General features: G+C 38.1%; 1 protein-coding gene across 2 annotated transcripts in view; it reads left to right on the forward strand.

The window, feature by feature from the left end:
* Positions 1–675: 675 nt before the first annotated feature.
* Positions 676–18,912, forward strand: part of LOC132117324 (protein phosphatase 3 catalytic subunit alpha-like) — a 71,881-nt gene continuing 53,644 nt past the window's right edge. Inside the window, exon 1 of one of the 2 annotated variants that reach the window (XM_059526554.1) lies at positions 676–1,017. In XM_059526554.1, coding sequence (XP_059382537.1) covers positions 963–1,017 — 55 coding nt within the window. In that variant the 5' untranslated portion in view covers positions 676–962. The remainder of the gene's footprint in view (positions 1,018–18,912) is intronic. The other variant, XM_059526553.1, reaches the window with a different exon arrangement.

Below are 18,912 nucleotides of genomic sequence, written 5' to 3' on the forward strand. Positions count from 1 at the left end.
AATTTACCAAAGTATTTCAAGACAGAAGGTTCGATTAAAAACATAAGCTACATTTTAACAATTAGACATTACATTTTCCTGTAAAGTCAAGTATTGTTTTATAATTGTTCTAAGTTCAATACAGTATTTCATGCAATTGCATCAGAAGTAGCTAATTCAATTACAGATAATTAAGAGTAGCCTAATTCAAAGGAAATGTTAATTAATCTGTGCATACAGACAATAGGTTTACACTAAATAAATAGTTTTACCAATGACATTCAATAAAAATTTGTTTAAACTTATGTTTAAAAACTTATTTAAAGAGACCATATTTACTACAGCCAAATAACTAGCCTACTGTAAAATATTCTGCACATTTGTTTAATGACTTTTTGATGACGGTTTTGGCTAATTCCAAATTCTCCGTTTTTATTGAAGTGTCATTATTGAGATCATAAATATTCTTAACTCCCGTTTAATAATCTGGCAGAGCGAAGATGCCACAAGCGTGATGCGTTTTTACAGACCTGAGTGGCATTTCAACTTGATTATCAGTCACGGCGATGAGCGAGCGGCGCGTTTTCGGGAAAGCCCTTCACCTCCACCTGATGGCAGCATCAGCAGGCCCTTCACGCGGGTGCGTGGGAGTTCCCCGCTTCGCCATGTCGGGGTGGTGCAACGCGCTGAAAGGATCTCCCGAGCGCGCGCGCTCTCTCTCCCTTTTCTCCACCGCCCCCACCCCATCAGCTCCATCCTCCCCCTCACGACAGTCTCAGTCTCAGCAGCAGTATCATCAGCAGCATCGTCCTCCTCCACCCTCTCTAGGCAGCAGCATCATCCGGCGGTGAAACACGGAAGGAGACGCATCCGAGTGATGCCACTGCACCAACCGCATCTCGCCACCGCGAAAACACGCCGAGAATAAAGCGCTTCTTCTGCGAGCAGGGAGAAACACATTCGCCTGGAGAGATCCACTGCCCATGAAGATGTCTAACGCTGACATGGTCTTGAACTCCACCGATCGGGTAGTGAAATGTAAGTCTACATTTCCTCCCTCTCTTCTACCTGCATCTATATTTTGTGCCATTATTTACGCACTAATTGTTCAAATATTATTACAGCTAATTAAGACGTATAGATTGCGTTTATTAATGTGGTCAGTTCATCTTTAGGAGTGAACGTTTTTGAGTTAGCGATGATTTTCTCTGCTATGGATGGATGGTAACTGAGTCACGGAGGCAGAGGGAGATGTGTTAAATAAGGCAGATCCAGTGGAGGCGGTGATGCAGCAGGATTTAGGTGGCATCACGCAGTCCTTCCTGTATTCTTCTGAGACGATCATGCAATAAGGTTTTCAGTTCATGTTTAGCTGTTTGCTTTCTCTAAGGAAAGCCTCCGGCATGAAGGTAAATCATTCGAGATGGAAACTGTCACGCCCCCGTTGCGTCTGATTGATTTTCGCACATTTGCTGGTCACGTAGCGCACATTAATCTTCACATGTAGGAACATAAAAGCATAGATCACTGAGACTGAATGTAAGCGTCTCGGTCTTATATAGAAACTAGACTTAATTGAAGGTCATTTTTTGCTTTTAAAAACAGTTCAACATTAAAGGCACTTTCATAGTTAAATTATATTGAAATAATACATACACACTCATGAGGTGTCAATAGTCATATCAGTATTATTATAACAAAAAGCTGTTTTTGTTTTAAATAGAGCGGGTCGCGCGTTCTTGGGCGCTGCTATGTTTGGATCACGTGACCAGCCGTTTGATACAATTAATCGTGTTACTGATAAAAAAATGATTTTGCCAGGATGCTTTACAAAGCATACATATAAACGTACATTCTAATAGCATCCGACACAACATAAAAACAATGCCATGGTGTGGATCAACAGGTGTGTGACCCACCAGATGAATGAAAAAATAAAAACAAAATGGCAACCTAACCCACAAAAGGGGAAATATAGAGAAACATGGGAAACTGAACAAAACAGAACATGCACAAACAGATTCAGTGGTGTCAGCAGTGAGTGAGCAAATTTAATGCATCCAGGCCAATAGGTGTCAGTATATACAGTCCAAAACCACTTGTATTATATGGATGAACTGGAGCATATAAATGTAAACAACAATTAACTTACCATAGGCTACCTTTCTGTCCTTGATGGTGACAAACAGAAAACAACTTCATCATTTTAATAGAAACATAATTTCTTTTAAATTAGTTACATTTTTGTGGTGTTGGCTTTCATTGATGCATTCTGACTCTTTGATGGCAGTTAATGGGGCAAGTTTACACATTTACACTTTCATAGATTCTCCTTTCTCCTCTCAGGGTTGCAACTTTTGTCTTTTCGGTCCAGCGAAGTAAAATTTGTGATATTAATAACAGATACAGTACATTCTTGTAAATATGTGTTTTGAGTGAAATGCAGACTCTGTAGGTATTCAGCCTCCTTAAAAAACAGTAAACCCCCAATGTTAATCTTTTTCTTTTCTTTTTTTCTTTTTTTTTTACACAAATTAACACTTCAACCTAGCTGATTGATTTGAATTGCAAATATCTGTGGACTTTTGAAACAATTTCCAGGATAACTCAATCTGCATGCTAATGCGGCTGCAATGTGTTTTCCACTGTGTTGATTCGATAAATAGTATTAGCATTTAAAACACGCTTTGTGTCAAAGACGTAGTTCACCCAAAAATGAAAACTCTGTCATCATTTACTGTTTAAATCCCATATGATTATCACAAAAAGCAGATGTTAGGCTGATTTACGGCATGAATGTTGTGCATAATTGCACCTGAGATTCCTGATTTGTTGATATGCACATTTTTTGGCAGAATTTTTTATTTCTATCTGCCTTTTAATGCTGAATCTTATGATAAGGCCCATTATAACTGTTTTTTTTTTGTTATAAGTCATCTGACCTCTCTTAAAGTTAAGTTTGCATTAGTCACTGCTACATGTAATGAGTCACAGTAGTGACCCCCCTCCAACGCACCGACTACCTCATAGAAGTACTTTAGATCTAGCAGTTTAAGCCGTAATGCCATTCTCTGAGCTACCTCTGTCTCCTCTCCCCCCTTATGTATAATTGAGGGCTTTTATCATCAACAAAAATGCATCAATAAATAATCACATGTAAAATCCCAGTGATGAGGTTAGCTAAGCATTCATATTTAGCATTGTGCAGCGCCAAATGCAGGAGACAAACAAATAATTTGTCTCTGTGTAGAATCCTCACAGCAGCAAAGCAGGATTTCATAAAACACTGCATGGTGTATGATTTGCAGAGTCTCATTTACTAAGTGCAACTAGAGTTAGGCCTTTCATTCCTGCACTGGCATAATGGATTTTAGGCCGCTTTCCATTTAGTGTTTTGATATGCTGGTTTATCGCCTCGTCTCATGGGAGCTGTACTGAGCATCACTCTTTGTATGCGAAATCATTATATTGTAGCCACACTTTTAGCATTCTCATACTCGTTTCCAGCTTGCACATAAATCTGTCTTAATGATCCTGGTATGAAGGCAGAAAACCATTCACAGGGTTGCAAAGGTGAAATGAACAGACTAGGGATGTTGTGATGCTTCATTCGTGTCTTTCTTATAGCTCAATGTTGTGGCAATTCTGTGATTGTATTAACTCTTTACAATTAACACTATTATTATTATTATTATTATTATTATTATCTTTGTATATTTAATAACATATATTAATTTATTTGGTATAATGCTTATATATTAATATTGTTTTGGCCTTTTCTTCAGGCTACGGAAGCATGGGAGTGGGTTTGCATCTTGATATGCATTTCATTCCGCAATACGACAAAACAAAATTCAAAAAAGGGATTTTCCACATACAAAAAAGTATGAAGTGGTCAAAAACTGTGTCTGACCCACTCCATTTCTTCTGGCGTATTGCCGTTCAGTTAATTACCATGCCCTTTATGATAATTACAAAAATACACACACTTCTTTCATAATTAACAGATCAAACTGAAACAAAACACAAACAAATAATATTAAAATATAAAACAAAATTAAATTTTACAACAAATATAATATATGTTGTTAATATAATAAATTATAGTTTTTTATGTATAATAAAACTATTTATAAGGACTGCATCTTTTACAAAAATAAAAATATTATAATCATATTTATATATTAATATAATATGTGACCCTGGACCACAAAACCAAAACCAGTCTTAAGTCGCTGGTGTAAATTTGTAACAATATCCAACAATACATTGTATTGGTCAAAATTATCGATTTTTCTTTTATGCCAAAAATCATTAGGATATTAAGTAAAGATCATGTTCCATGAAGATATTTTGTAAATATACTAGCGTAAATATAGCAAAACATAATTTTTTTATTAGTAATATGCATTGCTAAGAAACCTCATTTGGACAACCTTAAAGGTTATTTTCTAATTTTTTTTTTTTTTTGCACCCTCAGATTCCCGATTTTCAAATAGTTGTGTTTCTGCCAAATATTGTCCAGTCTTAACAAACCTTACATCAATGGAATTTTTTTTTATTCAACTTTCAAATGTTGTATAAATCTAAGTTTAATAAAATTGACACTTATGACTATGGTCACATATAATAAATATATTTGATGAATAATATTAAATGGTATCTACAAAAACAATTAATTAATAATATATAAAACCAAGAACAGTATGAGGAGTATATCTTTTACATGTGTGAACCTGCCATCCAGCATGTTGATGTGTTTATGTTTCATGCAAAAATCTGTGACATGTCAAGAAATTGGCCACTTTAGGGGAAAAAACTCCAAAAAAACCCCCCAGACTTTTACTGTATATTGATCACACAAAGCATTTTTCTGCATTTTGTTATTGTTTATATACAAATGTGTCAAAATTGCACACAGCTGTAGTTGCGATATTACTGTATTTACTTGTGTTTCAGAATAGTGTTACAGTGATACTATCATTACACAGCTTAACAACTAACTACACAGCAGGTCTCTATATGAATGGCTACTGAGAATGAGTGAGTCAATTGAGCGCATTTTGAACAAATTAATAAATATAATCTGGCACAGTAGTTTGCTTTTATACTAAACGTTGACATAGATGTTTACATAGGTGTTTCTGGGGAGGATATGATAGGTAAAGTGATAGTTTAAGGCTCTTTAAAAATACAATTTGTCAATCAGCGCCTGGTTTTAAAGCCCAGAGGAGGAAGGTCAAGTTTTGCTTCAGCCTCTAAATTCTAGTGTGTAGATGCCAATAGCCCACTCACTGCTCTGGGATGCCTTCATGACAGGCTTAGAACGGCCTACTTTACTAAGTCCAATTCTAGGGCATTAACTGTGTTAGTTCTGATGGGGCTTGGCGAGCCACAAGGGGCTCAAGAGGTATTGTCTGGATATAAACAGGACACTTGGAAAGGTGAGTCACCTAGCGGTGATGCTTCTCTGGGTCATTTGCTGATTAGGACACATGAAGATTACTATTAGTGTTATTGCAATGCTGCTGACCTGACATTGTTATACTTACAAACGAATAAGGAATGTTGCCAAGTAAGGTGTGCTGTTGTTTGCTTGTTATTGTATGGCAAACTAAAATAACAGATTGGTTTAATGCATTTTCTGGGAAAGAAAAGTTGGTGGTGCTTGAAAGAAACTCACTGAAGATACGCTTTAAATCAGTACCATATCAGTTATTGGTCGTTATTTTAATTGATTGTTATTTACCAATATTGGATATTTCATTGTGCATACATTTGCCCTACTTTTAAATTTAGACCACCTTAAAGCTAATCTTTGATACACTAATAATTTACTAAATGTACCAAATCTCGTAATAAATAGATTTGATTGTCGTATAATAAAATGGGTAACACTTCACAACAAACTTCCGTGGTTAACCTTAGTTAATTACATTATTTAACACGAACTATCAATGAAAAAATTGCTAACACTTTATTTAAAGGTCTTTGTTACACGTTCCTTGCATTTATTTTTATAATAGCAATAAATTATTATAATAAATACTATAATAATAATAAACCAAACCCTAATCCTAGCCCTAACCATACGGTAAGTCTATGTATTTATTTACTATTACTCAGTACTTTAATATATAATTACACTGTAAGAAGGACACCTAAAAAAAAGTGTAACCAAAAGTTTTCTGAAGCATTAATTAATCATAGTTCATGTAAGGAAGGTTTTGTAAAGTGTTATCTAAAAAGGTGATGCTTTAATTTGTAGCATTTAAAATGATTGGTTTTAGTTTTTAGGGTTTTGTTATTCATTTATTTTGACAACTGGTAATGTTTTTTTAATATCTCTTTTATCGCTCTTTTATCGGTTATCGGTCATAACATGCAAATATTTAGCATCTTATAATGTATTGGCCAGAATTTTATATTCATTGCTATCATGCCCAGGTGTTGTGGGTGGTTGCAGTGGCATTGCAGTTGCTAAGATGTTCTTATATTGGTTTTTAGAGTATTTGCTATGCAGTTGCTATGGTGTTTTCTGGTCGGTTGCATAAACTGCTTATACTCGTCTTTCCAGCTGATCAGATTTTTCTTTAATACTGGTCTTATTTATTAGACAGTTACATGAAAACATAGTCAACTTGAATTTGAAAAGTAAAACTGATTACCCCTTGGCTAACCACTGGTTGGTTAGGCTAGTTCTTAAATCACAGTTCCAACAGAGTGGCTATGTTAATGAAAATCATAAATCTTGTTACTTAGAAAAGTCACTTCTCTCATCAATAAACCATATGATTTGAGTTACCACTCCTCTCTATATTTCAAATTGTCAAAATTTAGTGTCAGTGTCCCCTAATCTTCAATAGTAATTGAATCTTTTTACGTTTTCAGTAAAACAAAAGCTTGTTGTGTTTATTAAATCCACCCAAATAAATGGTAAATGGTTTCAAACACATGCTCTGTTATTTAAGCATTGCTTTCTTTATCGGTTCTTACAAATAGCTCAGCATGAGCCTTCTCTGGTCAAGCTGTTACAGTTTCCCATATTCATCACCTATATTTTTTAATGAGTTATTAAGCCTGTGTTTTCCCTTTAATTAGTGTGATTCCATGGGCTATTCATTGAGTGATTGTCCAGAATTGTTGTTTGAGCAATAAGCTCAAAGCAAAATATGAGCATAATCCGTTAGGTAGAGTCCATTCAGAGTGTGTGAGGGTAGAAGGTAAGGTGGAGTAATTACTGACAGGATTGGGATGGAGCGAGATGGATGCTGGGGATCCGCTTGCCTGATATGTACATGCAAGCTTTATATAGTAGTGTGAGTGAATTATTTAAACATTGGTTTGCAGCACTGTTTCAGTTCACATGGCTCTCTTACATAACAGCACTTCCCCGAGGTCTACTGATGAGATGGAGAAGACGAGGGAGATGAGGGAATGAAGAAGAAAGGATGAAAGAGAGGATGAACAATCTTAAGGCCTATTCACACCAGTGTGAATATTCCCTTCAAATATTCAGTCAGAGGACAAATGTTGGGAAAAAACACCGGGTTTCTATGGGCCTGTGAATATGTGTGAATATTCATCTGCCGGCAAATCTAATGAAATGTTTTTATTTTTTTGATTGACCAATAAGATATTAGCTTTTGATCATGTTTGCCAAGTCGCTGCGGCACAGTCTGTTACATATGGTTATGATGTTGTCTTTGTACTCAACCAGAAAAAGAATACACATTTGAAACATTTTCTTTTAAACACAGAGTTTGAAAGTAAGTCTTATAAAGATAAAATATAAATAGAAGCAAAAGTAATTAATAAATAATAATAAAAAGTACTTATATATGTATTTTTTTATTACTTTTGCTAACATAATTAAATTTTTAATACAGACATTGAAAATAAATCATGTAAAAATATATATTTTTTTATAAATAATAGAAAATACTTATATATATATATATATATATATATACACACACACACACACACACACACACACACACACACACACACACACACACAATATATATATATATATTACACATTTAATACATAATACATTGAAATAATTTATAAAAATTAAGCAAATGCATTAGACTTATCTAGTTAGGTAAAATTAATAATTTAATTAAACTCTGTATTGAAATCCTTATGCTGGCAGATATGTCCGTCATCTTTTGTACTGTTCAGCATCACCTATTCCATCAGAAAGTATTTGCTTGAAACTTAATTCGAACAAAACATTGTTTACATTTGTTATAAAATTTGTATATACGTTTTGACTTTGACATTTTGCATTTTTGTTTTTGTGCTGGGTGTGAATAGGTATTTAGCTTGGGGAAACAGAAAAAGGGAACGGGGGATGTGTTTGAGTGAGAAGGCTGGAGAGGTGTAAGACATAAAGACGTTTCCATGGAGAATGGTGGACAAAGGATCTCGAGGGCATCTAAAGGGAATATGGTGAATGTGAGGAGAAAGTGACAGATGAAGGCTGAAGTAGACAGGCAGGACATGATAGAGAGGGGGAGGGAAATAAGATGATAGGAAAAAGTAGAGACAGAAGGAGAGCCACGCATGAGAATGCTTGTAAATTGCACAAATACATGACAGGTCTGTGGATGAAGTGCCTGCTTATTATAGTAGTCCTGCTTCAACAAACACAAACCTTCACACACATTAAACATCACTAATGCTGTCACTCTTTCATCAAAAGGGATAATTCACCCAAAAATGGAAATTCGGTCATCATTTACTCATCCAAAAGTTATGTCTGAATAAGTTTCTTAGTTCTGATGAGCAAAAAAAGAAGATAATTTGAATGTTGGTAACCAAAGCAGTTGATGGTAGCCAATGACTTCCACTGTAATTTTTTACCCATACTATGTAAGTCAACACCTACCGTCAACTGTTTGGTTACCAACATTCTTCAACATATCTTCTTTTATGCTCAAAAACTCAAACTTCAAACAGATTTTAAACAACTTGAACATGAGTAAATTATTACAGTATTTTCATTTTGGGGTAAACTATATCTCTTTAAGTTGTTGAATCAATCTCTTAATGTTTTAGTCAGGGCTGTAGCCTAGCAATTAGCATGCATGCTTCAACATAGGGGAGACCGGGGCTAGTTGTCACACTGCTTGCTTTCAGTGAATATTTCTTAGAGTATATTGGTTCACCTTTGACAGTTAATTTCAAAAGCCCTGGTCCGCTCTATTAAGTTGTGGCAGTCATATCATGTCGCAATGTTTGAACCTGGCTTGCATTGGAATATCATCCAATGTCATATATATATATATATATATATGACATTGGATGATATTAAAATGTGTCTGGAATATGAAATTTGTATAAAATTATGAAGTTTTATATATAAATATATAAAAGTATGGAAGCCTGTTTCTGCCACTGAATAAGAAATACAAAAGGTAATTGCGAGTTTTTTTCTCTCTCAGTTTAGACTTCTTTTCCCACAATTGCGAGTTTACATTTCTCAGAATTGCCTGATGTAAACTTGCAATTCTGACTTTATTTTAGGAGAATTGCATTAACTCGTAATTGTTATAAAGTCAGAATAGCGGAATATAAACTCGCAATTGCAAAAAAAAAGTCAGAATTGCGAGATGTAAGCTCACAGTTGCAAGAAAAAAAATCTAAATTGTGAGTCGCAATTAACTTTTAGATTTTTTATCCAGTGGCTGAAATGGGCTTCCATATAAAAGCTTTAGGAAAGAATAGATTTTTCCAGAATGATTTTGTACGGAATGTATAGAAATGTACAGTATAGTGCATGTATAGAAAAGGAAAATAATTGTTATTTCAAAATCAATGATTTTTATTGTAATTATTATTAAATAAAAAATAAACAAATTAGGAAATATATTGCAAAAATGCTTTATTAAAATAAACAGACAAGCATTCACATTTTCGAGAAAATAAGTCACAATTGTCACACCTGTTCAAATTAACATTATTAAGACAAAAAAACTTGGATTGAATTAAAGTTTAATTCGACACAAATCCAAATATGTGCGTGCTTGGCATTAATTGAATTATTTAAGTTGCTTTGGAATTTAAGTCGCAGCGTGTTTCAGTTTATTAAAAAAAGTGATGTGTTGCGGAAAACAGTTTTTTTTATTATTATTACTGTAATAGAGACAAATTTATTTTATTTTAGATTACACTGTAAAATTACAATACTAATATTTATGTGTTCATTTTCAAATGTTAAACCACAGAGCTTTTATTTTGATGGTTTGCCAACAAATAAGTATATGCGCTGCATGTTTCAGAGTGAAGGGTAGCACTGTGTTGATTTTATTTCGATATATACTGTATTCCCCTGCCCCCCATTCTAATACCAGTCAGCAGGGCCGGGCAGCCACACTAACTCCATCTCTTTCATCTCTCCCTTCTCCAGCATATTGGCTTTTCATGCATGGGTTGTGCTCAGGCCTGCAAGCTGCCACACAGCCAAAGCCCATAAACATGTAAGGGCTCGGCACAGTCCGGGTTTGTGCATGTTGCGGGAACCACTGACACATTTCGACACAAGCGGTGCAAATGTTTCGAGTCGAGTCTCATAAAAGAAGTGCTCCCAATTCTGGTTGCCAGGTCTATTTAAGTATTATTTTTTGTAAACAACAGAAGTCGGACACAACGGCGCCTGGACTGGAGGGCGATAGTCTGAATCGCTAGTCCAAGTGATTCCTAGCTGCGCTAGTTCACGCTGTGTGGTTGATCCCGCTAGAGTTAATGTGGTAGACACTGTGGAGGCTGTTATGTAATCCAGTTTCTTCAGTTATTAATAATGTCCTGTCAACATGTCCACTTCTCTCTGTTCTTTTTAACAAGCTCCACAGCTTTCCACCACCTCTGAAACACCTTAAATGGTACACTGATAAAAGATCTGCTGTGCGACGTTAGCGGCTTGTCGTCCACCGGTGACAGATACATTGTTAGTCTGTAGTGCACATTATATTAGGCCAAAACGTGGACAATGGGTAATGGTGAAAAGTGAATAATTTGACTAAGTAAAGTCTTGTAACAGAAAACATAAATTATTGTAACAGAGCCATGAGCAAAATGAATAAGCTCTCAGTTCACCAGGAGATTGAGTAGGTACTACATTTGGTTTGAAAATGTACTTACTTCATGGCTGTATAAAAAATTATGTATGATACAGTATGAATATGAGTAGGATGATAGAAAATTGGACGTACAGTACATCTGCCATGTTACTGCTGTCCCACCAGTGTCAGTTGCGTTGCTCCATTGCCATTCGTAAATCCTCATCCGTGGCCCCAATAAAATGTTTTTACATGCTACAGTATATAGTATGCCTATTCGTATGCACTGTTTTTGTTTTCTGATAATATGCTTCATTCAAATGTGCAGAAGAAAATATCTGTCGTTCAGTTTTATTGTAACTCATAAGCACAAACTCAATTACAAAATCACAAGCATAGACGACTTCATACATAAAAGGTCATAACTGATTTAAAGCAAAACATCAGTTGATTTCAGCACAGTTTGATGTTAGGATGTTGCTAACCTAGTACTCTGGTAAGCAAAAAAAAAAGCTTTTCAATATTTAGTATGTTTTTGTCCACCATCTTAGCTTGTTGCAGTGCATTTTGGGATTGCATTCTCTGCAAAGGATACATGTTGTGCTACCCTACCTTACTAAATATAGCATCTATTTTAGGGTGACCAAACGTGCCATTTTCCCGGGACACGTCCTGGCCAGGATTTCTATATTGCCTAAAATATCTAGATTTTGGCTTTGGTTTCCTGTTTTCATACTAAATGAAGGTAATGACTGTATGACCAGTAACATGCAGACATTGTACATAATTAGTGGTGCATGAGAAGGTGAGATCTACAGAGAATGGTCAAAGCGATGCAAATACGTGTACATATTAATGTTCGACTTGAAGCTGCACTGAGCATACCGATCGGTGCATGACATCAAAGTACCGTGAGAGCAATTGAAAATCACAAGAAGTACAGTACTTTGTCATACAACTATTGGTCTGCGCAGCGCAAACAAAGCCAAAGCGTGAATATTTTAGGCAATATAGAAATCCTGGCCAGGACATTTGGTTTGGTTTGGTCACCCTAATCTATTCGACATCCAAATATGTGAATATACTGAATTGAATCACATTATTTGAGAGTGTTTAAAACCCATACACATACAAAAAATTTTTAAATGTATTTTAAAAGCTAAATTATGCTTTTATTTTTTGTGTATTTTTTTATATATAAATATATATTTAAAAATATATATATATATATGCTGTCAAACGATTAATCGTGATTAATTGCATCCACAATAAAAGTTTTAGTTTACATGATATACTGTATGCGTGTGTACTGTGTATATTTATTATGTATATATAAATACTAGGGGTGTAACGGTTCACAAAATTCACGGTTCGGTTCGATACAATACACTGGTGTCACGGTTCGGTACGGTTCGGTATGTTTTAGATACAGCAAAAAGAAAAAATTGGCAGATAAATTTCCTTGATTTAAAATTTTTTTTAAATTAAAACTAACAAAGTGTTTTTTACATTGAACAATGATGGAGCTATTCTTTACCCATCTTCTATGGTGTTTTCTTAGCAGCATACTGTATAAAACAAAAAAAGCTCCTTATTAAAAAAAAATGAAAATGTTATATTATTGTAGTAGTTATGAACAAATACAAAGATGTAACTTTTTAATGTTTAACTTTTTTTAGATGTAACTGGGGAAGTCGTGGCCTAATGGTTAGAGAGTTGGACTCCCAATCGAAAGGTTGTGAGTTTGAGTCCCGGGCCGGCAGGAATTGTGGGTGTGGGGAGTGCATGTACAGTTCTCTCTCCACCTTCAATACCACGACTTAGGTGCCCTTGAGCAAGGCATCGAACCCCCAACTGCTCCCCGGGCGCCGCAGCATAAATGGCTGCCCACTGCTCTGGGTGTGTGCTCACAGTGTGTGTGTGTGTGTGTGTGTTCAATGCTCTGTGTGTGTGCATTTCGGATGGGTTAAAATGCAGAGCACAAATTCTGAGTATGGGTCACTATACTTGGCTGAATGTCACGTCACTCACTCACTTTTATATGGAACTCTATAACTCTTTATATTGAGTGTGTTTTTACTCAATTGGTTCTCTAAAGGGCTTATGTTTTTTGGAACAAAGCAGGAATTACGGTCTGTCTGAAATGGGCTCGTGAAGGAATATTGTAACGGGGCTCAATTACATTAAGCATGTTCTTAAAACCTACGTTTTCCACTACAGAGTAAGGCGCTCGCTCACTCAGTACGCGCTGAAGGCTCGTTGCAAAATGGCCAATGCGTTTAACAGACCAGAAATAGAAGATCCTCCAATAACCAACAGGTCTGGTGTTTGGGTGCACTTTGGATTCCCTGTAAGCTATAATGGTGATGATAGAAGGAATGGTAAATAGTAAGGTCTCATATCCACGGCTATAACGTAAATGTACCAATCGCCGTGGTGATGTCTTTTGCCCTGTTTGAATCCGTTGGAAATGTCTGTCTAAATGCTGCGGGGATAATTTTTTTCTTGAATGTTTCTCATTTTTTTCGTCTTTACCCAGATACTGACACACTAAGGTGATGTCGGCGTAAATGAGTTGACATGTTTCAAGTATTCCCGCTGGTGTTTTTTTTTTTTTGACCGACTGACTGAGTAGCCTAACATAAACATATAAGTTGGTGTTTTTTTTCTTCTTCGGGGGTGTCAGGGGCGTTGCCTGTTACGTCGTTTGGGTTATTGGGCTACCTTGTTGAACGCATATCATTATATTTCACAATTTTTTTTTTCTTTTCCAAATATAATTAATTAGTCCAACGAACCGTTCGGTCCATAATGCGTACCGCGTACCGAACCGAAAGCCTCGTACCGAACGGTTCAATACGAATACGCGTATCGTTACACCCCTAATAAATACACACACATTTTTAAAATATATATTGTGTCAATCCAAGAAATACATTCACTCATATCACATTTGAAGAAAAATTTAATTTGTTATCTATAACATGTATGAATTTAACACGTTGGAATAAAATTCAGCAAACAACATACTTTATGTCATGCACCTGGACTCATTATGTTTTGTTTTCCCTCCATGCCCCATGTTGATTGTCTAATTCCATGGACCTGTGTTTAGTAATTATCCCTCGTATTTAAGTTCCTGTCTTTCCATCTCTCCTCTGTCTGGTCTACTCCGTCCATACTTGTTGGATGTTCTTTGTTACCGTTGTGGATTATTCCTGTGATTCCTGGATCAAAGACTTTTGCTTGTACTCCACGTTTCTCTCTCGTTCCTTCCCGCAGCGAAGTGTGACAGAAGACCCAACCATAAAAACAGTTACCTCCATTTGTCTCCCCTCTGTTTGTTTTCCATTTTTTCTTTCAGTTTTTTGTTTCTGTAGTGTGTCCCATGGATCCCCTCCTTCGCCCAGAATATCTCCTCCTCCTGCTGGAGCAGGGGGAAAAATTGCTCGGGCCCACATTAGACTGTTCATGGTTGTGGTCATTCGAGAACATTCCACAAGCAAATTTTGCAGCCTTCGTGGAGTGGACACTGGGGAGAAACGCCACTCCCAAACCAGAGCCCAGCCCAACCCCCTTCTCCCCAATGCGCGGAGCGCATGCCCGAACTCACCGCTGATGGAGAGCCAGAGCCCGCCACAACTAGTGAGCCATCGCTAGAGAAAGCGACAGAGCTGAGGATCGATGCAGAGCCAGAGACCATGACGTCAGTCCAGGTATGTGAGCCAGCAACACCCGCTGTCACGAGGGAGAAAGCCACAAACATTGTGAGCAAGGAGAGGAGCTCTGCCCCCTGCACTGCTGCTAAGGGTGAGCTGAATATGGTGTCGCAAAAGGGCCAAAATGAGGAGGAGGATCTCATTGACTGGGAATCTGATCTGGAGATCGAACTGCCTCCTCTCTCCGTTGTCTCCGCTGGTCCTGTCCAGCCCTCCTTCATCCATGGTTCCCTCGTCCAGCCCTGAGGGGGCTTCTTATTCTCCATTATCTGCTCCTAGAATGTGTCCTCCAGTGCCTGCTCCTAGAATGTGTCCTCCAGTGCCTGCTCCTCAAAAGTGCCTGCCCTCCCACCCGTTCCAGCCTCCTCCACCGTCTGGCAGCCCCTCTTCTGGCCCTCAGCCCACCATCATTACAGTGCAAGCCCCGCGGGACTGCCATCCTCCAGTGTCACCATGGATGGAGTCTCCCTCACCTCCAGCCTCCGAGGCCTGGACTCAGCCTGTTGACCCGTTGGCTCCACCATGGCTCCTAGCTCCCTCCTCTCCATCGTGGCTGGGCAGTCCACAAGCTCCGCCTGGCTCCCTCGTCCCTCTGGCTCCACCTTGGTCTGGCGTTGACCATCCTGCACCTTGGGACTCCACTCCTCTGGCTTCGCCTCATACCTCCGTCCCTGTCAGGCTCCTTCATTCCCCTGGAGTCAGTGGCCACTCCTCCTCCATTGCTCCTCCCACTGTCGGCTCCACCATGGCATGACATTATGGCTGTGGTCTGGGTCCTGCTGGGCTCCTCCGTCCACCGGTTCCCACCCATATATATATATATATATATTAGGGATGCAACAATACAGTTAGCCCACGGTTCAATACATACCTCAGCCCACGGTTCAATACATACCCATGATTTTTGGTTTGGTTCGGTTCTGATGGCTTGACACATAAGAGTGTTTTTTTTGTTTTGTTATTCTATGCTTAGACAATAGGAACAGTAAGAGGTTAAGAAGAAAAAAATAAAAACGATTTATTGCAATACTCCTTTATTTTACTTAAAAGCAAAGAAAAGTCCACTAGTTCCTAGTGTATTGTATAATATAAAATATTTTTTTTCTTTTAAAATTAACACTGACATCTCACAGCTGCTGGTAGCCCATGTACAAACTGGGGAACACATAAATTCCTAAATTTTGAAAATAAACATACATGTGAAGTTAGTAAACATAAATTGACCATTTCAAATAAACATACATGTACTTCAGTAAACATAAATAAATAAAATCTTAAACTTAACAGTACTCCAGTACAGTATTCTTCATTCAGAATGTAAAGTGCAATTTCACTTAGGTCAGCTATCTATTCTTGTATTTTGAGGTTCTTCTGTATAAAGATAAGCCTGTCAACATTCTCTGCAACAAGGAGCGTTTTGCATTTACAAGTCCCCGGTAGTGGAGAAAATTCTCTAACTCGCAACAGAGTGTTTTTTAGAGGACTTTATTACCTGCTCTGCACATGTCTCCACACCACAGAGTTGAAAGACGTCGGCGCGTCCTCGTACTGTCTCACTTCACCGCCGCTCGCCATGTTAAAGTGTGGAATGATGTTCAGCACCCCCTAACGTTAGAGCATAGTCATTGAATATTTACTCGCGGGGAAGAGTTTCCTCATCTCAGCTCGTAGACTTACAGGCACATACAAACAGTAAATTCGGAGAGAAATAAAACGCACATAAATTATTTAAACGTAAAACCGGAAAAAACGCAATTCACAAGTGCGTATTGAACCGTGGGTGTCATACCGAACGGTTCAATATTATGTTGAGAATTGTGGCATCCCTAATATATATATGTATATAAGTGGTGGGCCTTTATCGGCGTTAACGTGCTGCGTTAACGGGAGACTCCTATTGGGCAATAAAAAAATATCGCTGTTAATCTATTCTCAAAGTTGGGTTGAGAGCTGGATCTATACTAGGCGAGCTATGATGACTTTCACCTTGATATTTTAGTGCGGATGTAGTATGCCTAACTGAATTGCACTGTAGGAGGCAAGAACAAGTCTTCGAACCTGTGTGTATGCCTATTGTGAAATTACCACATCAAACGTGATGTGCTAACATGGATGCAGTGTTACGAACGCACACACAAAACGAGAGATCCAATCGCAGTATTTAATGGGGAATCCAAAATCACATCCAAAAACAGGCAAGAGGTCATAACAACAAAATCAGTCCAAAAACAAGAAACATGAAAAACACAAGGAAACACAAGAAAGCCAGGTGACGGAAAACAAGGACTCCATGAAACAGATAGAAACAGACCGGTTTATAAAGACAGGTTAAAACGATGAAAGTGGAGACAGCTGAGTGCAATTAACAGGTGTGCAATTAACAGTGATGAAAGGGACAAAGGCTTTTGTGTGCAGAGGGGTGACTATGGGGAAGTGAGACCACTAGTGGACACGCTGGGAAACATAGACCAGACACTGTGACATTACCCCCCTCTAAGGAGCAGCTACCAGATGCTCCACCGAACACAAGAACAAACCAAGGAACACAGAGACCAGGAGAGAGGTGGACTAATGGAGGAAAAGGGGGAGGGACGGAGGGCCAGGTCCATAGAAGGGAACAGGGACTGGAAGTGGACAAAACAACAATAACAACAACACAACAAGGAGACCAGGAGGGAGGTGGACCGGCGGAGGACCAGGGGGAGGGCCAGGTCCATAGAGGGGAACAGATACAGGAAGTGACAAAACAACAACAACAAAAAGCAACAACATTTGCAGTGGAGCTGGGCAGGCGGCCATCTTGTGCTGTGGCGCTGGGTTGGTGACCACCTTGTGCAGTGGCGCTGGGCTGGCGGCCCTCCTGTCTGGAGACACAGGTCTAGAGTCGGTCATCGTGTCTGGAGAGACCGGTGTGGCTGGGGTATCCCACTGAGCCCTATGGTGTAGGTACCTGGTGAACCCCCTAAAGTCCAGGATCTCCAGCCCCTTCATCTCCCACTCAGGCACAGGGTCATCCAGGCAGGCGTTAAAAAGGTCTTTAAGTGCCTCATCCTTGTACCCCATTCTTACTGCCATGGTCCAGAATAATTGCGCCAAACCACCCACCTCACTCCCCTCTTGACGGAGGGTGATAAGATTTAGGAACCTCCCCCTCCGCTCCTCCATGCTGGCTGGGGAACAGATACGAAATCCCACACTGCTGGATCTGGGCATGATGGAGTGGACAGGAAATGTAGTGCCTGCAGAGGGGTGACTATGGGGAAGTGAGACCACTAGTGGACACCCAGGGAAACACAGACCAGACACTGTGACATGCAGTTGAAGCCGCCGGGTTTGCTTCAGGGATTTTTTTTTTTTTTCGACAAGACGCACGCCTGTTTCACACATAATCCGTCTGCAGTGCGTATGCAGTCCGTGTGCGTTACGTATGTGGTACTGAAGCAGCATGGACTCATACTCATTGTGCTTTCACACAGGACACGTTTGCAGTCCTCTACTCGGTACGTAAACGATCGCTGCACTGCTGCAGATGCACCGCTCCTGGAACGCACTGACGGACCTCAACTACGTGAACGCTGGATTCCGTTAACATGGGCGCGTAAAAAAATACGAAACATACCCTGGTCTAATGCACCAACTGGCTCTAGAAACCCGTTCTAAAAGACTTTCTTTTAGTCATTATTTTATTTGGGTAGCACACATATTCTGAATGCCTTTGGCAGAATTCAAATGAGCCATTTTAATCTAGATTAATCTAGATTAATTCCAAGATTACAGTGAGATTAATCTAGATTAAAAAATCTTTTTATCTATGCCCACCAATATATATATATATATATATATATATGACAGTAATATATTTTATTGAGCTTCACTGTGTACAAAATATATTTGGCTTATATCAAATATATATTTTTGTCACAAAAAAAAAATATATATATATATTCATATATATATAGACATATGGGAGTGTTTAGAGCATTTTTAAATGTCATATTAACATATGCATGTCCCCTTTCATCAAGGTTATGCAGAAAATACTAACATCTAATTATTTTAAATAAATCTAAATGTTAACTCTTTGAAATACTTGAATACTGAATATACAAGGTCATGCTTCTACTGTCTATGTAGATTTTGACTTT

This window comes from Carassius carassius, chromosome 36, assembly GCF_963082965.1.
Source record: "Carassius carassius chromosome 36, fCarCar2.1, whole genome shotgun sequence".
NCBI classification, from domain to species: Eukaryota; Metazoa; Chordata; class Actinopteri; order Cypriniformes; family Cyprinidae; genus Carassius; species Carassius carassius.